Genomic DNA, 17,079 nt, shown 5'->3' with positions numbered 1-17,079 from the left:
TGCAACCATACCCAGTCCCATACATGTACCCCACCCCCCTTCCTGCAGTGATACTACATGATGTGTATGTCAGAGCACAGGGCCCACCTGGTCATCGTGGCACTGACAGACTAACCTGCTCCCTCTCCGCCATCCTCCTCTCCTCCTCCCGCCGTATATCATCCCGTCTTCGCTGCTGTTCCTTCTCGTGAAGTTTCCTTTGCTCTCGCTCACGGCGTTGCTGCTGTAATAACAAAAGCGGAGATAACATTACGGTAATAACCAGAAGAGAGCAGACAGGGGGCGGCCGGTCTTTAAAGGGGTCTCCGGTCTCATGTGGTCAGAGTATTGGGAGTAGTAATTCTGTAGCAGCCAGAGAATGACCGGGGTGAGGACCCCAGTGACCACATCCCGTGAGCCCGTCCCACCTACCTCCTCCACACGCCTGCGCTCCTCCTTCTGCTCTTCGATGCGTCTCTGGCGCTCGTGCAGCAGCTGCTTGATGTGCGCCTCGGAGTCGCGGTGCTGAGGTCCCATCTGCTGCTGCTTTAGGGCTTCAGAGTTACTTTTGTTCTCCTGCTGCAGCCTCAGGAACTCGCGTCTCAGTGTGGACTCCCCCGGCACGTTCATGATGGAGCTGGAAGGACAAGACAAGGGGTATTTAAAGGTCCAGGAATTAGGACATGTGATCAGTGAGGGATTGACCAAAACGTACAGCAGCAACTCGGTTCCCTTCAAATTAAAGGCGCTGAGCTGCAATACCAAGCATGACCACTACACAAGATGTGGCACTATGCTTGGTATGAGTGAACTGGCTGCAGTTCAAGCTCTGATCTGCGGCGGTCCTGGGTGTCAGACCCTCATTGTTCACATATTAATACCTAATAGGATATCAATATAAAGTCCGTGCGCTGTCACGGGGCTGCCAAAAGGTGGTGCTAGCGAGTCGACATGAGTGGTGCATGTCTGTACCTGGGCTCGCCTTCTTCCACGTGATTTTCCTCCTCATCCTCACTTCCGCTGTATTCGTATTCAGTCTCATCTAAAGAGTCCAAACAACATTTCAGTGATTAAAAGTAAGAGGTTCTGCAGCAGCTGGGTTGCTGTATAAGGCTTGATATATCTAGACGGTTGCTGTGATGTTTTATAGTGATACGCCTATCTCACGTTGCACAGCAGGGGGCGCCCAAGGTCGACTTACCTTTCTCCACCCGTTTCTTGCGGGAGCGATCGATGTGATCTTTCAGCTGGATCCTGACCTGCCGCTCGGTGGGCTGGTCCCTAATAAAGGGGTACTTCAGGAGCTGCTCGGTGGGCGGCCGGTTCATGTAGTTCTTGATCAGGCAGGTATCGATGAAGTCAATGAATTTTTTGGACCTAAAAACGGGTGAAAAACCCACAAAACAACCATAAATATATTAACGGACAAGGGAATCGGCAGTGACGTCATTTGCCATATCCCATATCTACATGTATACACCCCCCTCACACTACACCATGCGAGCCTGTATACGGGAGGTGTGCGGCAGCTGGTCATGTGACGCCTGTAATATTCCCCATGTGGCGGTATTAGGCGGCTTTGTGGCGATTAGCGCGCTCATTACACACTCACCATTTCTTGGATTTCAGTTTCGGGGGAGGGTTCCTGGGGATGAGGAATAAAGCTCTCATCGGATGCATGTCGCACAGCGCTGGGGAGAGAAGAGACGGATGAAACGTATACCGTGGCGGGCTCACCATTAATCAGCGAAGGGCCAGTTCACACGTCAGGCTAGAAGGGCGAGATCTGCTGCGATGTCTGCGCAGAGGATGATAAATTGTGTCCCGTCTCCCTCTATTACACTGTAAATGTGCAGCGTCCGAGTATACTCTAATGGGGTGTATATATAAGGAGAAGTCACCAGGACTACAGGGGAATGGAGGAAGAAAACAGCCGATGGTAAGTATGGTGAGCGATCTACACATGAAGGGCTATGAGAGGCCGAGTGTACTGACAACCAATCACCAGAGGCCGAGTGTGCTGACAACCAATCACCAGAGGCCGAGTGTGCTGACAACCAACCAACCATCAGAGGCCGAGTGTATTGACAACCAATCACCAGAGGCCGAGTGTACTGACAACCAATCCCCAGAGGCCGAGTGTACTGACAACCAATCACCAGAGGCCGAGTGTGCTGACAACCAACCAACCATCAGAGGCCGAGTGTACTGACAACCAATCACCAGAGGCCGAGTGTACTGACAACCAATCACCAGAGGCCGAGTGTACTGACAACCAACCAACCATCAGAGGCCGAGTGTATTGACAACCAATCACCAGAGGCCGAGTGTACTGACAACCAATCCCCAGAGGCCGAGTGTACTGACAACCAACCAGAGGCCGAGTGTACTGACAACCAATCTCCATCAGAGGCTGAGTGTACTGACAACCAACCACCATCAGAGGCCGAGTGTACTGACAACCAACCAAACAAGGCCGAGTGTACTGACAACCAATCACCAGAGGCCGAGTGTATTGACAACCAACCAACCCATCACCACCAGTGGCCAAACGTACTGATAACCAATTACCAAAATAAACAACCCCAAACCTGAGACGGCACTCTTCAGGATATACAACCCCTTATGCGCCCACTGACAGCCCAGATTTCGGAAGGTCAGGCTGTCATGTTAATTCGCTCCCTGTTGTCTGCCTCCAGACTGATGCACAGTGTAAAATATACACAAATGGAGAACGGATTTGATGGCTGTAATTTGTGAAGTGCAGAACACCGGATAGGAGAGATCTCTCTGTAGACTTCTAAGTGTTTTATCTTATCAGTCTGGAGAGAGCGCAGTAATGGAGGCTGAAGAGTCAGCAACTACTGCAAGATACTAACCAGGGGGATACAGCGTATAGCAAGGGGGAGATATAACTCACGTGGTGCACCTTCTGCCATCTCTATAGCCGTGATACCCAGAGACCAAATGTCACTCTGTAGAGAGAGGGAGACAAAGGGTTACAATAGGGAGATACAGATAGAAGGGAGCTATGCGTCTGCCCCTCCTCCTATAGGGTGATACAGAAGGGAGCTATGCGTCTGCCCCTCCTCCTATAGGGTGATACAGAAGGGAGCTATGAGTCTGCCCCTCCTCCTATAGGGTGATACAGAAGGGAGCTATGAGTCTGCCCCTCCTCCTATAGGGTGATACAGAAGGGAGCTATGAGTCTGCCCCTCCTCCTATAGGGTGATACAGAAGGGAGCTATGAGTCTGCCCCTCCTCCTATAGGGTGATACAGACAGAAGGGAGCTATGAGTCTGCCCCTCCTCCTATAGGGTGATACAGAAGGGAGCTATGAGTCTGCCCCTCCTCCTATAGGGTGATACAGAACGGAGCTATGAGTCTGCCCCTCCTCCTATAGGGAGATACAGACAGAAGGGAGCTATGAGTCTGCCCCTCCTCCTATAGGGTGATACAGAAGGGAGCTATGAGTCTGCTCCTCCTCCTATAGGGTGATACAGAAGGGAGCTATGAGTCTGCCCCTCCTCCTATAGGGTGATACAGAAGGGAGCTATGAGTCTGCCCCTCCTCCTATAGGGTGATACAGACAGAAGAGAGCTATGAGTCTGCCCCTCCTCCTATAGGGTGATACAGAAGGGAGCTATGAGTCTGCCCCTCCTCCTATAGGGTGATACAGGAGGGAGCTATGAGTCTGCTCCTCCTCCTATAGGGTGATATAGAAGGGAGCTATGAGTCTGTCCCTCCTCCTATAGGGTGATACAGAAGGGAGCTATGAGTCTGCCCCTCCTCCTATAGGGTGATACAGAAGGGAGCTATGAGTCTGCCCCTCCTCCTATAGGGTGATATAGAAGGGAGCTATGAGTCTGCCCCTCCTCCTATAGGGTGATACAGAAGGGAGCTATGAGTCTGCCCCTCCTCCTATAGGGTGATATAGAAGGGAGCTATGAGTCTGCCCCTCCTCCTATAGGGTGATATAGAAGGGAGCTATGAGTCTGCCCCTCCTCCTATAGGGTGATACAGAAGGGAGCTATGAGTCTGCCCCTCCTCCTATAGGGTGATATAGAAGGGAGCTATGAGTCTGCCCCTCCTCCTATAGGGTGATATAGAAGGGAGCTATGAGTCTGCCCCTCCTCCTATAGGGTGATGCAGAAGGGAGCTATGAGTCTGCCCCTCCTCCTATAGGGTGATACAGACAGAAGGGAGCTATGAGTCTGCCCCTCCTCCTATAGGGTGATACAGACAGGACAGGGCTATGTACTTGCTCTCGGGGTGACACACATAATACATCGCCCGTTCTTACCCTGTAGTCATACGTTGCGTCCGGGTTTTCATCACAGGCGATGACCTCTGGCGCCATCCAGTAGGGCGTCCCTATGAAGGTGTTCCTCCTTCCGACTGTGCGGTCCAGCTGGGCACTCACCCCAAAATCCACTGCGCCATAAAGAGGTGATAGAGACAAAAGAGGAGGTAAGAATTAGCCCCGCCCATCTCCTCAGGAGGCCCCGCCCATCTCCTCGGACTACTCACCCAGCTTCACCTCGGCGTTCTCGGTCAGCAGTACGTTCTGCCCTTTGATGTCCCTGTGGATGACTTTGTGGGCGTGCAGGTGGGAGAGGCCCTGCGGGCAACACAAGGGGTTAACGTGTATACAGTAAGTGCCCTCCCTCTATAGGTGGCGGCAGCGAGCCCCGCACTCACCCGCAGGATCTCCCGGCAGATGTAGGCGATGCAGTCTTCTTTCAGGGCGTTTCCTTTGGTGTTTTTCACCAGGTCGGTGACTGATCCCGCTCCACAGAACTCCATCACCAGCTGCCGGGAGACACGTGACGTCATTCACCTGCACAGACGCATCCGGGCCCCTCCCACTGTCACAAATGTATCCCCAGTAGTCACATCAGAGCCCCCACCATTGTGCACAGTAGTCACATCAGAGCCCCCCATACCATTCGCCCTACTAGTCACAGCACACTCCGTCCCCTATTTTCCCCAGTGGTCACAGCTGAGCTTTTGCCTAGTCATACTGCAGGGCTCTTCCCTAAATTTCCCCCAGAGTCACAATAAAGCCTTTGGTAATTTTCCCCAGTAGTCACAACAGGACACTCTAAGAGTAAATCCCTTTCCTCCAGCCGTCACTGCTGAGCTATTCCCCCTTTATCCACCAGTAGGCACAGCCGAGCTATTCCCCTTTATCCCCAGTGGTCACAGCCGAGCCATTCCCCCTTTATCTCTCAGTAGTCACATCTAAGCCATTCCCCCTTTATCTCCCAATAGTCACAGCTGAGTCATTCCCTCCTTATCCCCAGTAGTCACAGCTAAGTCATTCCCCCTTTAGCCACCAGTAGTCACAGCTGAGCCAATCCCTATATGTCGCAGTAGTCACAGCCGAGCCATTCCCCCTTTATTTCCCAGTAGTCACAGCCGAGCCATTCTCCATTTATCTCCCAGTAGTCACAGCCGAGCCATTCCCCCTTTATCTCCCAGTAGTCACAGCCGAGCCATTCTCCCTTTATCTCCCTGTAGTCACAGCCGAGCCATTCTCCCTTTATCTCCCAGTAGTCACAGCCGAGCCATTCTCCCTTTATCTCTCTGTAGTCACAGCTGAGTCATTCCCCCCTTATCCCCAGTAGTCACAGCTAAGTCATTCCCCCTTTAGCCACCAGTAGTCACAGCTGAGCCAATCCCTATATGTCGCAGTAGTCACAGCCGAGCCATTCCCCCTTTATCTCCCAGTAGTCACAGCCGAGCCATTCTCCCTTTATCTCCCAGTAGTCACAGCTGTGCCATTGGGCCACCCCTTCCCTTCATATATAGTCACATTCAGCACGCTCCCACCATGCGCCCTCTACTGGTCAGACAACACATGAAGCTTCCAGCTTTGATCTGTGGCAGAAGAGCTGGCGATCTATCTGGAGGGTCTCACCCATAGCTGGTCATCATTTCCGGGTGGGCTCTTCTTGATGAAGGCTCCGTAGTACGTAGCGATGTTACGGTGGTGTGAATACTTCTTCAGCATATTAATCTCCTGCTTAATCTCCTCCTCCTCATCCTGCGTAATGGAGAACACCACAATGTCATATACATCTAGTGGGGGAGAAACACAGGGCGGACTACAAACATGGCCGCCTCACCTCAGTGACATCCATGACTTTAATAGCCGCAAGCTGACCCGTCTTAACATGACGACCCTAAAAAGAAAGACAGAAAGTCAGTCCATGAGAAGAAGGCGGGAGGCGGCGAGTATGTATCACATCACCCTATAGGAGGAGGAGCAGACTCACAGCTCCCTTCTGTATCACCCTATAGGAGGAGGAGCAGACTCATAGCTCCCTTCTGTATCACCCTATAGGAGGAGGGGCAGACTCATAGCTCCCTTCTGTATCACCCTATAGGAGGAGGGGCAGACTCATAGCTCCCTTCTGTATCACCCTATAGGAGGAGGAGCAGACTTATAGCTCCCTTCTGTATCACCCTATAGGAGGAGGGGCAGACTTATAGCTCCCTTCTGTATCATCCTACAGGGGGAGGGGCAGACTCATAGCTCCCTTCTGTATCACCCTATAGGGGGAGGGGCAGACTCATAGCTCCCTTCTGTATCACCCTATAGGAGGAGGGGCAGACTCATAGCTCCCTTCTGTATCACCCTATAGGAGGAGGGGCAGACTCATAGCTCCCTTCTGTATCACCCTATAGGAGGAGGAGCAGACTCATAGCTCCCTTCTGTCTGTATCACCCTATAGGAGGAGGAGCAGACTAATAGCTCCCTTCTGTATCACCCTATAGGAGGAGGGGCAGACTTATAGCTCCCTTCTGTATCACCCTATAGGAGGAGGGGCAGACTCATAGCTCCCTTCTGTATCACCCTATAGGAGGAGGAGCAGACTCATAGCTCCCTTCTGTATCACCCTATAGGAGGAGGGGCAGACTCATAGCTCCGTTCTGTCTGTATCACCCTATAGGAGGAGGGGCAGACTCATAGCTCCCATCTGTATCGCCCTATAGGAGGAGGGGCAGACTCATAGCTCCCTTCTGTATCACCCTATAGCAGGAGGGGCAGACTCATAGCTCCCTTCTGTATCACCCTATAGGAGGAGGAGCAGACTCATAGCTCCCTTCTGTATCGCCCTATAGGAGGAGGGGCAGACTCATAGCTCCCTTCTGTATCACCCTATAGGAGGAGGAGCAGACTCATAGCTCCCTTCTGTCTGTATCACCCTATAGGAGGAGGGGCAGACTCATAGCTCCCTTCTGTCTGTATCACCCTATAGGAGGAGGGGCAGACTCATAGCTCCCTTCTGTCTGTATCACCCTATAGGAGGAGGGGCAGACTCATAGCTCCCTTCTGTCTGTATCACCCTATAGGAGGAGGGGCAGACTCATAGCTCCCTTCTGTCTGTATCACCCTATAGGAGGAGGAGCAGACTCATAGCTCCCTTCTGTATCACCCTATAGGAGGAGGGGCAGACTCATAGCTCCCTTCTGTATCACCCTATAGGAGGAGGGGCAGACTTATAGCTCCCTTCTGTATCACCCTATAGGAGGAGGGGCAGACTCATAGCTCCCTTCTGTATCACCCTATAGGAGGAGGAGCAGACTCATAGCTCCCTTCTGTATCACCCTATAGGAGGAGGGGCAGACTCATAGCTCCGTTCTGTCTGTATCACCCTATAGGAGGAGGGGCAGACTCATAGCTCCCATCTGTATCGCCCTATAGGAGGAGGGGCAGACTCATAGCTCCCTTCTGTATCACCCTATAGGAGGAGGGGCAGACTCATAGCTCCCTTCTGTATCACCCTATAGGAGGAGGGGTAGACTCATAGCTCCCTTCTGTATCACCCTATAGAAGGAGGAGCAGACTCATAGCTCCCTTCTGTATCGCCCTATAGGATGAGGGGCAGACTCATAGCTCCCTTCTGTATCACCCTATAGGAGGAGGAGCAGACTCATAGCTCCCTTCTGTCTGTATCACCCTATAGGAGGAGGGGCAGACTCATAGCTCCCTTCTGTCTGTATCACCCTATAGGAGGAGGGGCAGACTCATAGCTCCCTTCTGTCTGTATCACCCTATAGGAGGAGGGGCAGACTCATAGCTCCCTTCTGTCTGTATCACCCTATAGGAGGAGGGGCAGACTCATAGCTCCCTTCTGTCTGTATCACCCTATAGGAGGAGGAGCAGACTCATAGCTCCCTTCTGTATCACCCTATAGGAGGAGGGGCAGACTCATAGCTCCCTTCTGTCTGTATCACCCTATAGGAGGAGGGGCAGACTCATAGCTCCCTTCTGTATCACCCTATAGGAGGAGGGGCAGACTCATAGCTCCCTTCTGTATCACCCTATAGGAGGAGGGGCAGACTCATAGCTCCCTTCTGTCTGTATCACCCTATAGGAGGAGGGGCAGACTCATAGCTCCCTTCTGTATCACCCTATAGGAGGAGGGGCAGACTCATAGCTCCCTTCTGTCTGTATCACCCTATAGGAGGAGGGGCAGACTCATAGCTCCCTTCTGTATCACCCTATAGGAGGAGGGGCAGACTCATAGCTCCCTTCTGTATCACCCTATAGGAGGAGGGGCAGACACATAGCTCCCGTCTGTATCACCCTATAGGAGGAGGGGCAGACTCATAGCTCCCTTCTGTATCACCCTATAGGAGGAGGGGCAGACTCATAGCTCCCTTCTGTCTGTATCACCCTATAGGAGGAGGGGCAGACTCATAACTCCCTTCTGTATCACCCTATAGGAGGAGGGACAGACTCATAGCTCCCTTCTGTATCACCCTATATGAGGAGGGGCAGACTCATAGCTCCCTTCTGTATCACCCTATAGGAGGAGGGGCAGACTCATAGCTCCCTTCTGTATCACCCTATAGGAGGAGGGGCAGACTCATAGCTCCCTTCTGTCTGTATCACCCTATAGGAGGAGGGGCAGACTCATAGCTCCCTTCTGTATCACCCTATAGGAGGAGGAGCAGACTCATAGCTCCCTTCTATATCACCCTATAGGAGGAGGAGCAGACTCATAGCTCCCTTCTATATCACCCTATAGGAGGAGGAGCAGACTCATAGCTCCCTTCTGTATCACCCTATAGGAGGAGGGGCAGACTCATAGCTCCCTTCTGTCTGTATCACCCTATAGGAGGAGGGGCAGACTCATAGCTCCCTTCTGTCTGTATCACCCTATAGGAGGAGGGGCAGACTCATAGCTCCCTTCTGTCTGTATCACCCTATAGGAGGAGGGACAGACTCATAGCTCCCTTCTGTATCACCCTATAGGAGGAGGAGCAGACTCATAGCTCCCTTCTGTATCACCCTATAGGAGGAGGAGCAGACTCATAGCTCCCTTCTGTCTGTATCACCCTATAGGAGGAGGGGCAGACTCATAGCTCCCTTCTGTATCACCCTATAGGAGGAGGAGCAGACTCATAGCTCCCTCCTGTATCACCCTATAGGAGGAGGGGCAGACTCATAGTTCCCTCCTGTATCACCCTATAGGAGGAGGGGCAGACTCATAGCTCCCTTCTGTATCACCCTATAGGAGGAGGGGCAGACTCATAGCTCCCTTCTGTATCACCCTATAGGAGGAGGGGCAGACTCATAGCTCCCTTCTGTATCACCCTATAGGAGGAGGGGCAGACTCATAGCTCCCTCCTGTATCACCCTATAGGAGGAGGGGCAGACTCATAGCTCCCTTCTGTATCACCCTATAGGAGGAGGGGCAGACTCATAGCTCCCTTCTGTCTGTATCACCCTATAGGAGGAGGAGCAGACTCATAGCTCCCTTCTGTATCACCCTATAGGAGGAGGGGCAGACTCATAGCTCCCTTCTGTATCACCCTATAGGAGGAGGGGCAGACTCATAGCTCCCTTCTGTATCACCCTATAGGAGGAGGGGCAGACTCATAGCTCCCTTCTGTATCACCCTATAGGAGGAGGGGCAGACTCATAGCTCCCTTCTGTCAGTATCACCCTATAGGAGGAGGGGCAGACTCATAGCTCCCTTCTGTATCACCCTATAGGAGGAGGGGCAGACTCATAGCTCCCTTCTGTCTGTATCACCCTATAGGAGGAGGGGCAGACTCATAGCTCCCTTCTGTCTGTATCACCCTATAGGAGGAGGGGCAGACTCATAGCTCCCTTCTGTCTGTATCACCCTATAGGAGGAGGGGCAGACTCATAGCTCCCTTCTGTCTGTATCACCCTATAGGAGGAGGGGCAGACTCATGGCTCCCTTCTGTATCACCCTATAGGAGGAGGGGCAGACTCATAGCTCCCTTCTGTCTGTATCACCCTATAGGAGGAGGGGCAGACTCATAGCTCCCTTCTATATCACCCTATAGGAGGAGGAGCAGACTCATAGCTCCCTTCTGTATCACCCTATAGGAGGAGGGGCAGACTCATAGCTCCCTTCTGTATCACCCTATAGGAGGAGGGGCAGACTCATAGCTCCCTTCTGTCTGTATCACCCTATAGGAGGAGGGGCAGACTCATAGCTCCCTTCTGTATCACCCTATAGGAGGAGGGGCAGACTCATAGCTCCCTTCTGTCTGTATCACCCTATAGGAGGAGGGGCAGACTCATAGCTCCCTTCTGTATCACCCTATAGGAGGAGGGGCAGACTCATAGCTCCCTTCTGTCTGTATCACCCTATAGGAGGAGGGGCAGACTCATAGCTCCCTCCTGTATCACCCTATAGGAGGAGGGGCAGACTCATAGCTCCCGTCTGTATCACCCTATAGGAGGAGGGGCAGACTCATAGCTCCCTTCTGTCTGTATCACCCTATAGGAGGAGGGGCAGACTCATAGCTCCCTTCTGTATCACCCTATAGGAGGAGGAGCAGACTCATAACTCCCTTCTGTATCACCCTATAGGAGGAGGGGCAGACTCATAGCTCCCTTCTGTCTGTATCACCCTATAGGAGGAGGAGCAGACTCATAACTCCCTTCTGTATCACCCTATAGGAGGAGGGGCAGACTCATAGCTCCCGTCTGTATCACCCTATAGGAGGAGGAGCAGACTCATAACTCCCTTCTGTATCACCCTATAGGAGGAGGGACAGACTCATAGCTCCCTTCTGTATCACCCTATATGAGGAGGGGCAGACTCATAGCTCCCTTCTGTCTGTATCACCCTATAGGAGGAGGGGCAGACTCATGGCTCCCTTCTGTATCACCCTATAGGAGGAGGGGCAGACTCATAGCTCCCTTCTATATCACCCTATAGGAGGAGGAGCAGACTCATAGCTCCCTTCTGTATCACCCTATAGGAGGAGGGGCAGACTCATAGCTCCCTTCTGTCTGTATCACCCTATAGGAGGAGGGGCAGACTCATAGCTCCCTTCTGTCTGTATCACCCTATAGGAGGAGGGGCAGACTCATAGCTCCCTTCTGTCTGTATCACCCTATAGGAGGAGGGGCAGACTCATAGCTCCCTTCTGTATCACCCTATAGGAGGAGGAGCAGACTCATAGCTCCCTTCTGTATCACCCTATAGGAGGAGGAGCAGACTCATAGCTCCCTTCTGTCTGTATCACCCTATAGGAGGAGGGGCAGACTCATAGCTCCCTTCTGTATCACCCTATAGGAGGAGGAGCAGACTCATAGCTCCCTCCTGTATCACCCTATAGGAGGAGGGGCAGACTCATAGTTCCCTCCTGTATCACCCTATAGGAGGAGGGGCAGACTCATAGCTCCCTTCTGTATCACCCTATAGGAGGAGGGGCAGACTCATAGCTCCCTTCTGTATCACCCTATAGGAGGAGGGGCAGACTCATAGCTCCCTTCTGTATCACCCTATAGGAGGAGGGGCAGACTCATAGCTCCCTTCTGTATCACCCTATAGGAGGAGGGGCAGACTCATAGCTCCCTCCTGTATCACCCTATAGGAGGAGGGGCAGACTCATAGCTCCCTTCTGTATCACCCTATAGGAGGAGGGGCAGACTCATAGCTCCCTTCTGTCTGTATCACCCTATAGGAGGAGGAGCAGACTCATAGCTCCCTTCTGTATCACCCTATAGGAGGAGGGGCAGACTCATAGCTCCCTTCTGTATCACCCTATAGGAGGAGGGGCAGACTCATAGCTCCCTCCTGTATCACCCTATAGGAGGAGGGGCAGACTCATAGCTCCCTTCTGTATCACCCTATAGGAGGAGGGGCAGACTCATAGCTCCCTTCTGTATCACCCTATAGGAGGAGGGGCAGACTCATAGCTCCCTTCTGTCAGTATCACCCTATAGGAGGAGGGGCAGACTCATAGCTCCCTTCTGTATCACCCTATAGGAGGAGGGGCAGACTCATAGCTCCCTTCTGTCTGTATCACCCTATAGGAGGAGGGGCAGACTCATAGCTCCCTTCTGTCTGTATCACCCTATAGGAGGAGGGGCAGACTCATAGCTCCCTTCTGTCTGTATCACCCTATAGGAGGAGGGGCAGACTCATAGCTCCCTTCTGTCTGTATCACCCTATAGGAGGAGGGGCAGACTCATGGCTCCCTTCTGTATCACCCTATAGGAGGAGGGGCAGACTCATAGCTCCCTTCTGTCTGTATCACCCTATAGGAGGAGGGGCAGACTCATAGCTCCCTTCTGTATCACCCTATAGGAGGAGGGGCAGACTCATAGCTCCCTTCTGTCTGTATCACCCTATAGGAGGAGGGGCAGACTCATAGCTCCCTTCTGTATCACCCTATAGGAGGAGGGGCAGACTCATAGCTCCCTTCTGTCTGTATCACCCTATAGGAGGAGGGGCAGACTCATAGCTCCCTTCTGTATCACCCTATAGGAGGAAGGGCAGACTCATAGCTCCCTTCTGTCTGTATCACCCTATAGGAGGAGGGGCAGACTCATAGCTCCCTCCTGTATCACCCTATAGGAGGAGGGGCAGACTCATAGCTCCCGTCTGTATCACCCTATAGGAGGAGGGGCAGACTCATAGCTCCCTTCTGTCTGTATCACCCTATAGGAGGAGGGGCAGACTCATAGCTCCCTTCTGTATCACCCTATAGGAGGAGGGGCAGACTCATAGCTCCCTCCTGTATCACCCTATAGGAGGAGGGGCAGACTCATAGCTCCCGTCTGTATCACCCTATAGGAGGAGGGGCAGACTCATAGCTCCCTTCTGTCTGTATCACCCTATAGGAGGAGGGGCAGACTCATAGCTCCCTTCTGTATCACCCTATAGGAGGAGGAGCAGACTCATAACTCCCTTCTGTATCACCCTATAGGAGGAGGGGCAGACTCATAGCTCCCTTCTGTCTGTATCACCCTATAGGAGGAGGAGCAGACTCATAACTCCCTTCTGTATCACCCTATAGGAGGAGGGGCAGACTCATAGCTCCCGTCTGTATCACCCTATAGGAGGAGGAGCAGACTCATAACTCCCTTCTGTATCACCCTATAGGAGGAGGGACAGACTCATAGCTCCCTTCTGTATCACCCTATATGAGGAGGGGCAGACTCATAGCTCCCTTCTGTCTGTATCACCCTATAGGAGGAGGGGCAGACTCATGGCTCCCTTCTGTATCACCCTATAGGAGGAGGGGCAGACTCATAGCTCCCTTCTGTCTGTATCACCCTATAGGAGGAGGGGCAGACTCATAGCTCCCTTCTGTCTGTATCACCCTATAGGAGGAGGGGCAGACTCATAGCTCCCTTCTGTATCACCCTATAGGAGGAGGGGCAGACTCATAGCTCCCTTCTGTCTGTATCACCCTATAGGAGGAGGGGCAGACTCATAGCTCCCTTTTGTATCACCCTATAGGAGGAGGGGCAGACTCATAGCTCCCTTCTGTATCACCCTATAGGAGGAGGGGCAGACTCATAGCTCCCTTCTGTCTGTATCACCCTAAAGGAGGAGGGGCAGACTCATAGCTCCCTTCTGTATCACCCTATAGGAGGAGGGGCAGACTCATAGCTCCCTTCTGTCTGTATCACCCTATAGGAGGAGGGGCAGACTCATAGCTCCCTTCTGTCAGTATCACCCTATAGGAGGAGGGGCAGACTCATAGCTCCCTTCTGTCTGTATCACCCTATAGGAGGAGGGGCAGACTCATAGCTCCCTTCTGTATCACCCTATAGGAGGAGGGGCAGACTCATAGCTCCCTCCTGTATCACCCTATAGGAGGAGGGGCAGACTCATAGCTCCCTTCTGTATCATCCTATAGGAGGAGGAGCAGACTCATAGCTCCCGTCTGTATCACCCTATAGGAGGAGGGGCAGACTCATAGCTCCCTTCTGTATCACCCTATAGGAGGAGGGGCAGACTCATAGCTCCCTTCTGTCTGTATCACCCTATAGGAGGAGGGGCAGACTCATAACTCCCTTCTGTATCACCCTATAGGAGGAGGGACAGACTCATAGCTCCCTTCTGTATCACCCTATATGAGGAGGGGCAGACTCATAGCTCCCTTCTGTATCACCCTATAGGAGGAGGGGCAGACTCATAGCTCCCTTCTGTATCACCCTATAGGAGGAGGGGCAGACTCATGGCTCCCTTCTGTATCACCCTATAGGAGGAGGGGCAGACTCATAGCTCCCTTCTATATCACCCTATAGGAGGAGGAGCAGACTCATAGCTCCCTTCTGTCTGTATCACCCTATAGGAGGAGGGGCAGGCTCATAGCTCCCTTCTGTATCACCCTATAGGAGGAGGAGCAGACTCATAGCTCCCTTCTGTCTGTATCACCCTATAGGAGGAGGGGCAGACTCATAGCTCCCTTCTGTCTGTATCACCCTATAGGAGGAGGGGCAGACTCATGGCTCCCTTCTGTATCACCCTATAGGAGGAGGGGCAGACTCATAGCTCCCTTCTGTCTGTATCACCCTATAGGAGGAGGGGCAGACTCATAGCTCCCTTCTATATCACCCTATAGGAGGAGGAGCAGACTCATAGCTCCCTTCTGTATCACCCTATAGGAGGAGGGGCAGACTCATAGCTCCCTTCTGTCTGTATCACCCTATAGGAGGAGGGGCAGACTCATAGCTCCCTTCTGTCTGTATCACCCTATAGGAGGAGGGGCAGACTCATAGCTCCCTTCTGTATCACCCTATAGGAGGAGGGGCAGACTCATAGCTCCCTTCTATATCACCCTATAGGAGGAGGAGCAGACTCATAGCTCCCTTCTGTATCACCCTATAGGAGGAGGAGCAGACTCATAGCTCCCTTCTGTATCACCCTATAGGAGGAGGGGCAGACTCATAGCTCCCTCCTGTATCACCCTATAGGAGGAGGGGCAGACTCATAGCTCCCTTCTGTATCACCCTATAGGAGGAGGGGCAGACTCATAGCTCCCTTCTGTATCACCCTATAGGAGGAGGGGCAGACTCATAGCTCCCTTCTGTATCACCCTATAGGAGGAGGGGCAGACTCATAGCTCCCTTCTGTATCACCCTATAGGAGGAGGGGCAGACTCATAGCTCCCTCCTGTATCACCCTATAGGAGGAGGGGCAGACTCATAGCTCCCTTCTGTATCACCCTATAGGAGGAGGGGCAGACTCATAGCTCCCTTCTGTCTGTATCACCCTATAGGAGGAGGAGCAGACTCATAGCTCCCTTCTGTATCACCCTATAGGAGGAGGGGCAGACTCATAGCTCCCTCCTGTATCACCCTATAGGAGGAGGGGCAGACTCATAGCTCCCTTCTGTATCACCCTATAGGAGGAGGGGCAGACTCATAGCTCCCTTCTGTATCACCCTATAGGAGGAGGGGCAGACTCATAGCTCCCTTCTGTCAGTATCACCCTATAGGAGGAGGGGCAGACTCATAGCTCCCTTCTGTATCACCCTATAGGAGGAGGGGCAGACTCATAGCTCCCTTCTGTCTGTATCACCCTATAGGAGGAGGGGCAGACTCATAGCTCCCATCTGTATCACCCTATAGGAGGAGGGGCAGACTCATAGCTCCCTTCTGTATCACCCTATAGGAGGAGGGGCAGACTCATAGCTCCCTTCTGTCTGTATCACCCTATAGGAGGAGGAGCAGACTCATAGCTCCCTTCTGTATCACCCTATAGGAGGAGGGGCAGACTCATAGCTCCCTTCTGTATCACCCTATAGGAGGAGGGGCAGACTCATAGCTCCCATCTGTATCACCCTATAGGAGGAGGGGCAGACTCATAGCTCCCTTCTGTCTGTATCACCCTATAGGAGGAGGGGCAGACTCATAGCTCCCTTCTGTATCACCCTATAGGAGGAGGGGCAGACTCATAGCTCCCTTCTGTATCACCCTATAGGAGGAGGAGCAGACTCATAGCTCCCTTCTGTATCACCCTATAGGAGGAGGGGCAGACTCATAGCTCCCTTCTGTCTGTATCACCCTATAGGAGGAGGGGCAGACTCATAGCTCCCTTCTGTCTGTATCACCCTATAGGAGGAGGGGCAGACTCATAGCCCCCTTCTGTATCACCCTATAGGAGGAGGGGCAGACTCATAGCTCCCTTCTGTATCACCCTATAGGAGGAGGAGCAGACTCATAGCTCCCTTCTGTCTGTATCACCCTATAGGAGGAGGGGCAGACTCATAGCTCCCTTCTGTCTCACCCTATAGGAGGAGGGGCAGACTCACAGCTCCCTTCTGTATCACCCTATAGGAGGAGGGGCAGACTCATAGCTCCCTTCTGTCTGTATCACCCTATAGGAGGAGGGGCAGACTCATAGCTCCCTTCTGTATCACCCTATAGGAGGAGGGGCAGACTCATAGCTCCCTTCTGTCTCACCCTATAGGAGGAGGGGCAGACTCACAGCTCCCTTCTGTATCACCCTGTAGGAGGAGGGGCAGACTCATAGCTCCCTTCTGTATCACCCTATAGGAGGAGGGGCAGACTCATAGCTCCCTTCTGTATCACCCTATAGGAGGAGGGGTAGACTCATAGCCCCCTTCTGTATCACCCTATAGGAGGAGGGGTAGACTCATAGCTCCGTTCTGTATCACCCTATAGGAGGAGGGGCAGACTCATAGCTCCCTTCTGTATCACCCTATAGGAGGAGGGGCAGACTCATAGCTCCCTTCTGTCTGTATCACCCTATAGGAGGAGGGGCAGACTCATAGCTCCCATCTGTATCACCCTATAGGAGGAGGGGCAGACTCATAGCTCCCTTCTGTATCACC

General features: G+C 52.7%; 1 protein-coding gene across 6 annotated transcripts in view; it reads right to left on the bottom strand.

Annotated features, from left to right (window-relative positions):
• MINK1 (misshapen like kinase 1) overlaps positions 1 to 17,079 on the bottom strand; it is a 65,152-nt gene that overhangs the window by 25,137 nt on the left and 22,936 nt on the right. For all 6 annotated transcript variants that reach the window (XM_075272396.1, XM_075272397.1, XM_075272400.1 and 3 more), the window contains exons 3-13: positions 6,111 to 6,167; positions 5,903 to 6,028; positions 4,681 to 4,791; positions 4,510 to 4,600; positions 4,283 to 4,413; positions 2,900 to 2,954; positions 1,592 to 1,670; positions 1,181 to 1,356; positions 952 to 1,021; positions 412 to 616; positions 116 to 223 (exon numbers count right to left, since the gene is read on the bottom strand). In XM_075272396.1, the coding sequence (XP_075128497.1) occupies positions 116 to 223; positions 412 to 616; positions 952 to 1,021; positions 1,181 to 1,356; positions 1,592 to 1,670; positions 2,900 to 2,954; positions 4,283 to 4,413; positions 4,510 to 4,600; positions 4,681 to 4,791; positions 5,903 to 6,028; positions 6,111 to 6,167 (1,209 nt within the window). The remainder of the gene's footprint in view (positions 1 to 115; positions 224 to 411; positions 617 to 951; positions 1,022 to 1,180; positions 1,357 to 1,591; positions 1,671 to 2,899; positions 2,955 to 4,282; positions 4,414 to 4,509; positions 4,601 to 4,680; positions 4,792 to 5,902; positions 6,029 to 6,110; positions 6,168 to 17,079) is intronic.

The sequence above is a fragment of the Leptodactylus fuscus genome, chromosome 5, assembly GCF_031893055.1.
Source record: "Leptodactylus fuscus isolate aLepFus1 chromosome 5, aLepFus1.hap2, whole genome shotgun sequence".
Taxonomy (NCBI): Eukaryota; Metazoa; Chordata; class Amphibia; order Anura; family Leptodactylidae; genus Leptodactylus; species Leptodactylus fuscus.
This window is presented reverse-complemented; position numbering and strand designations above follow the sequence as displayed.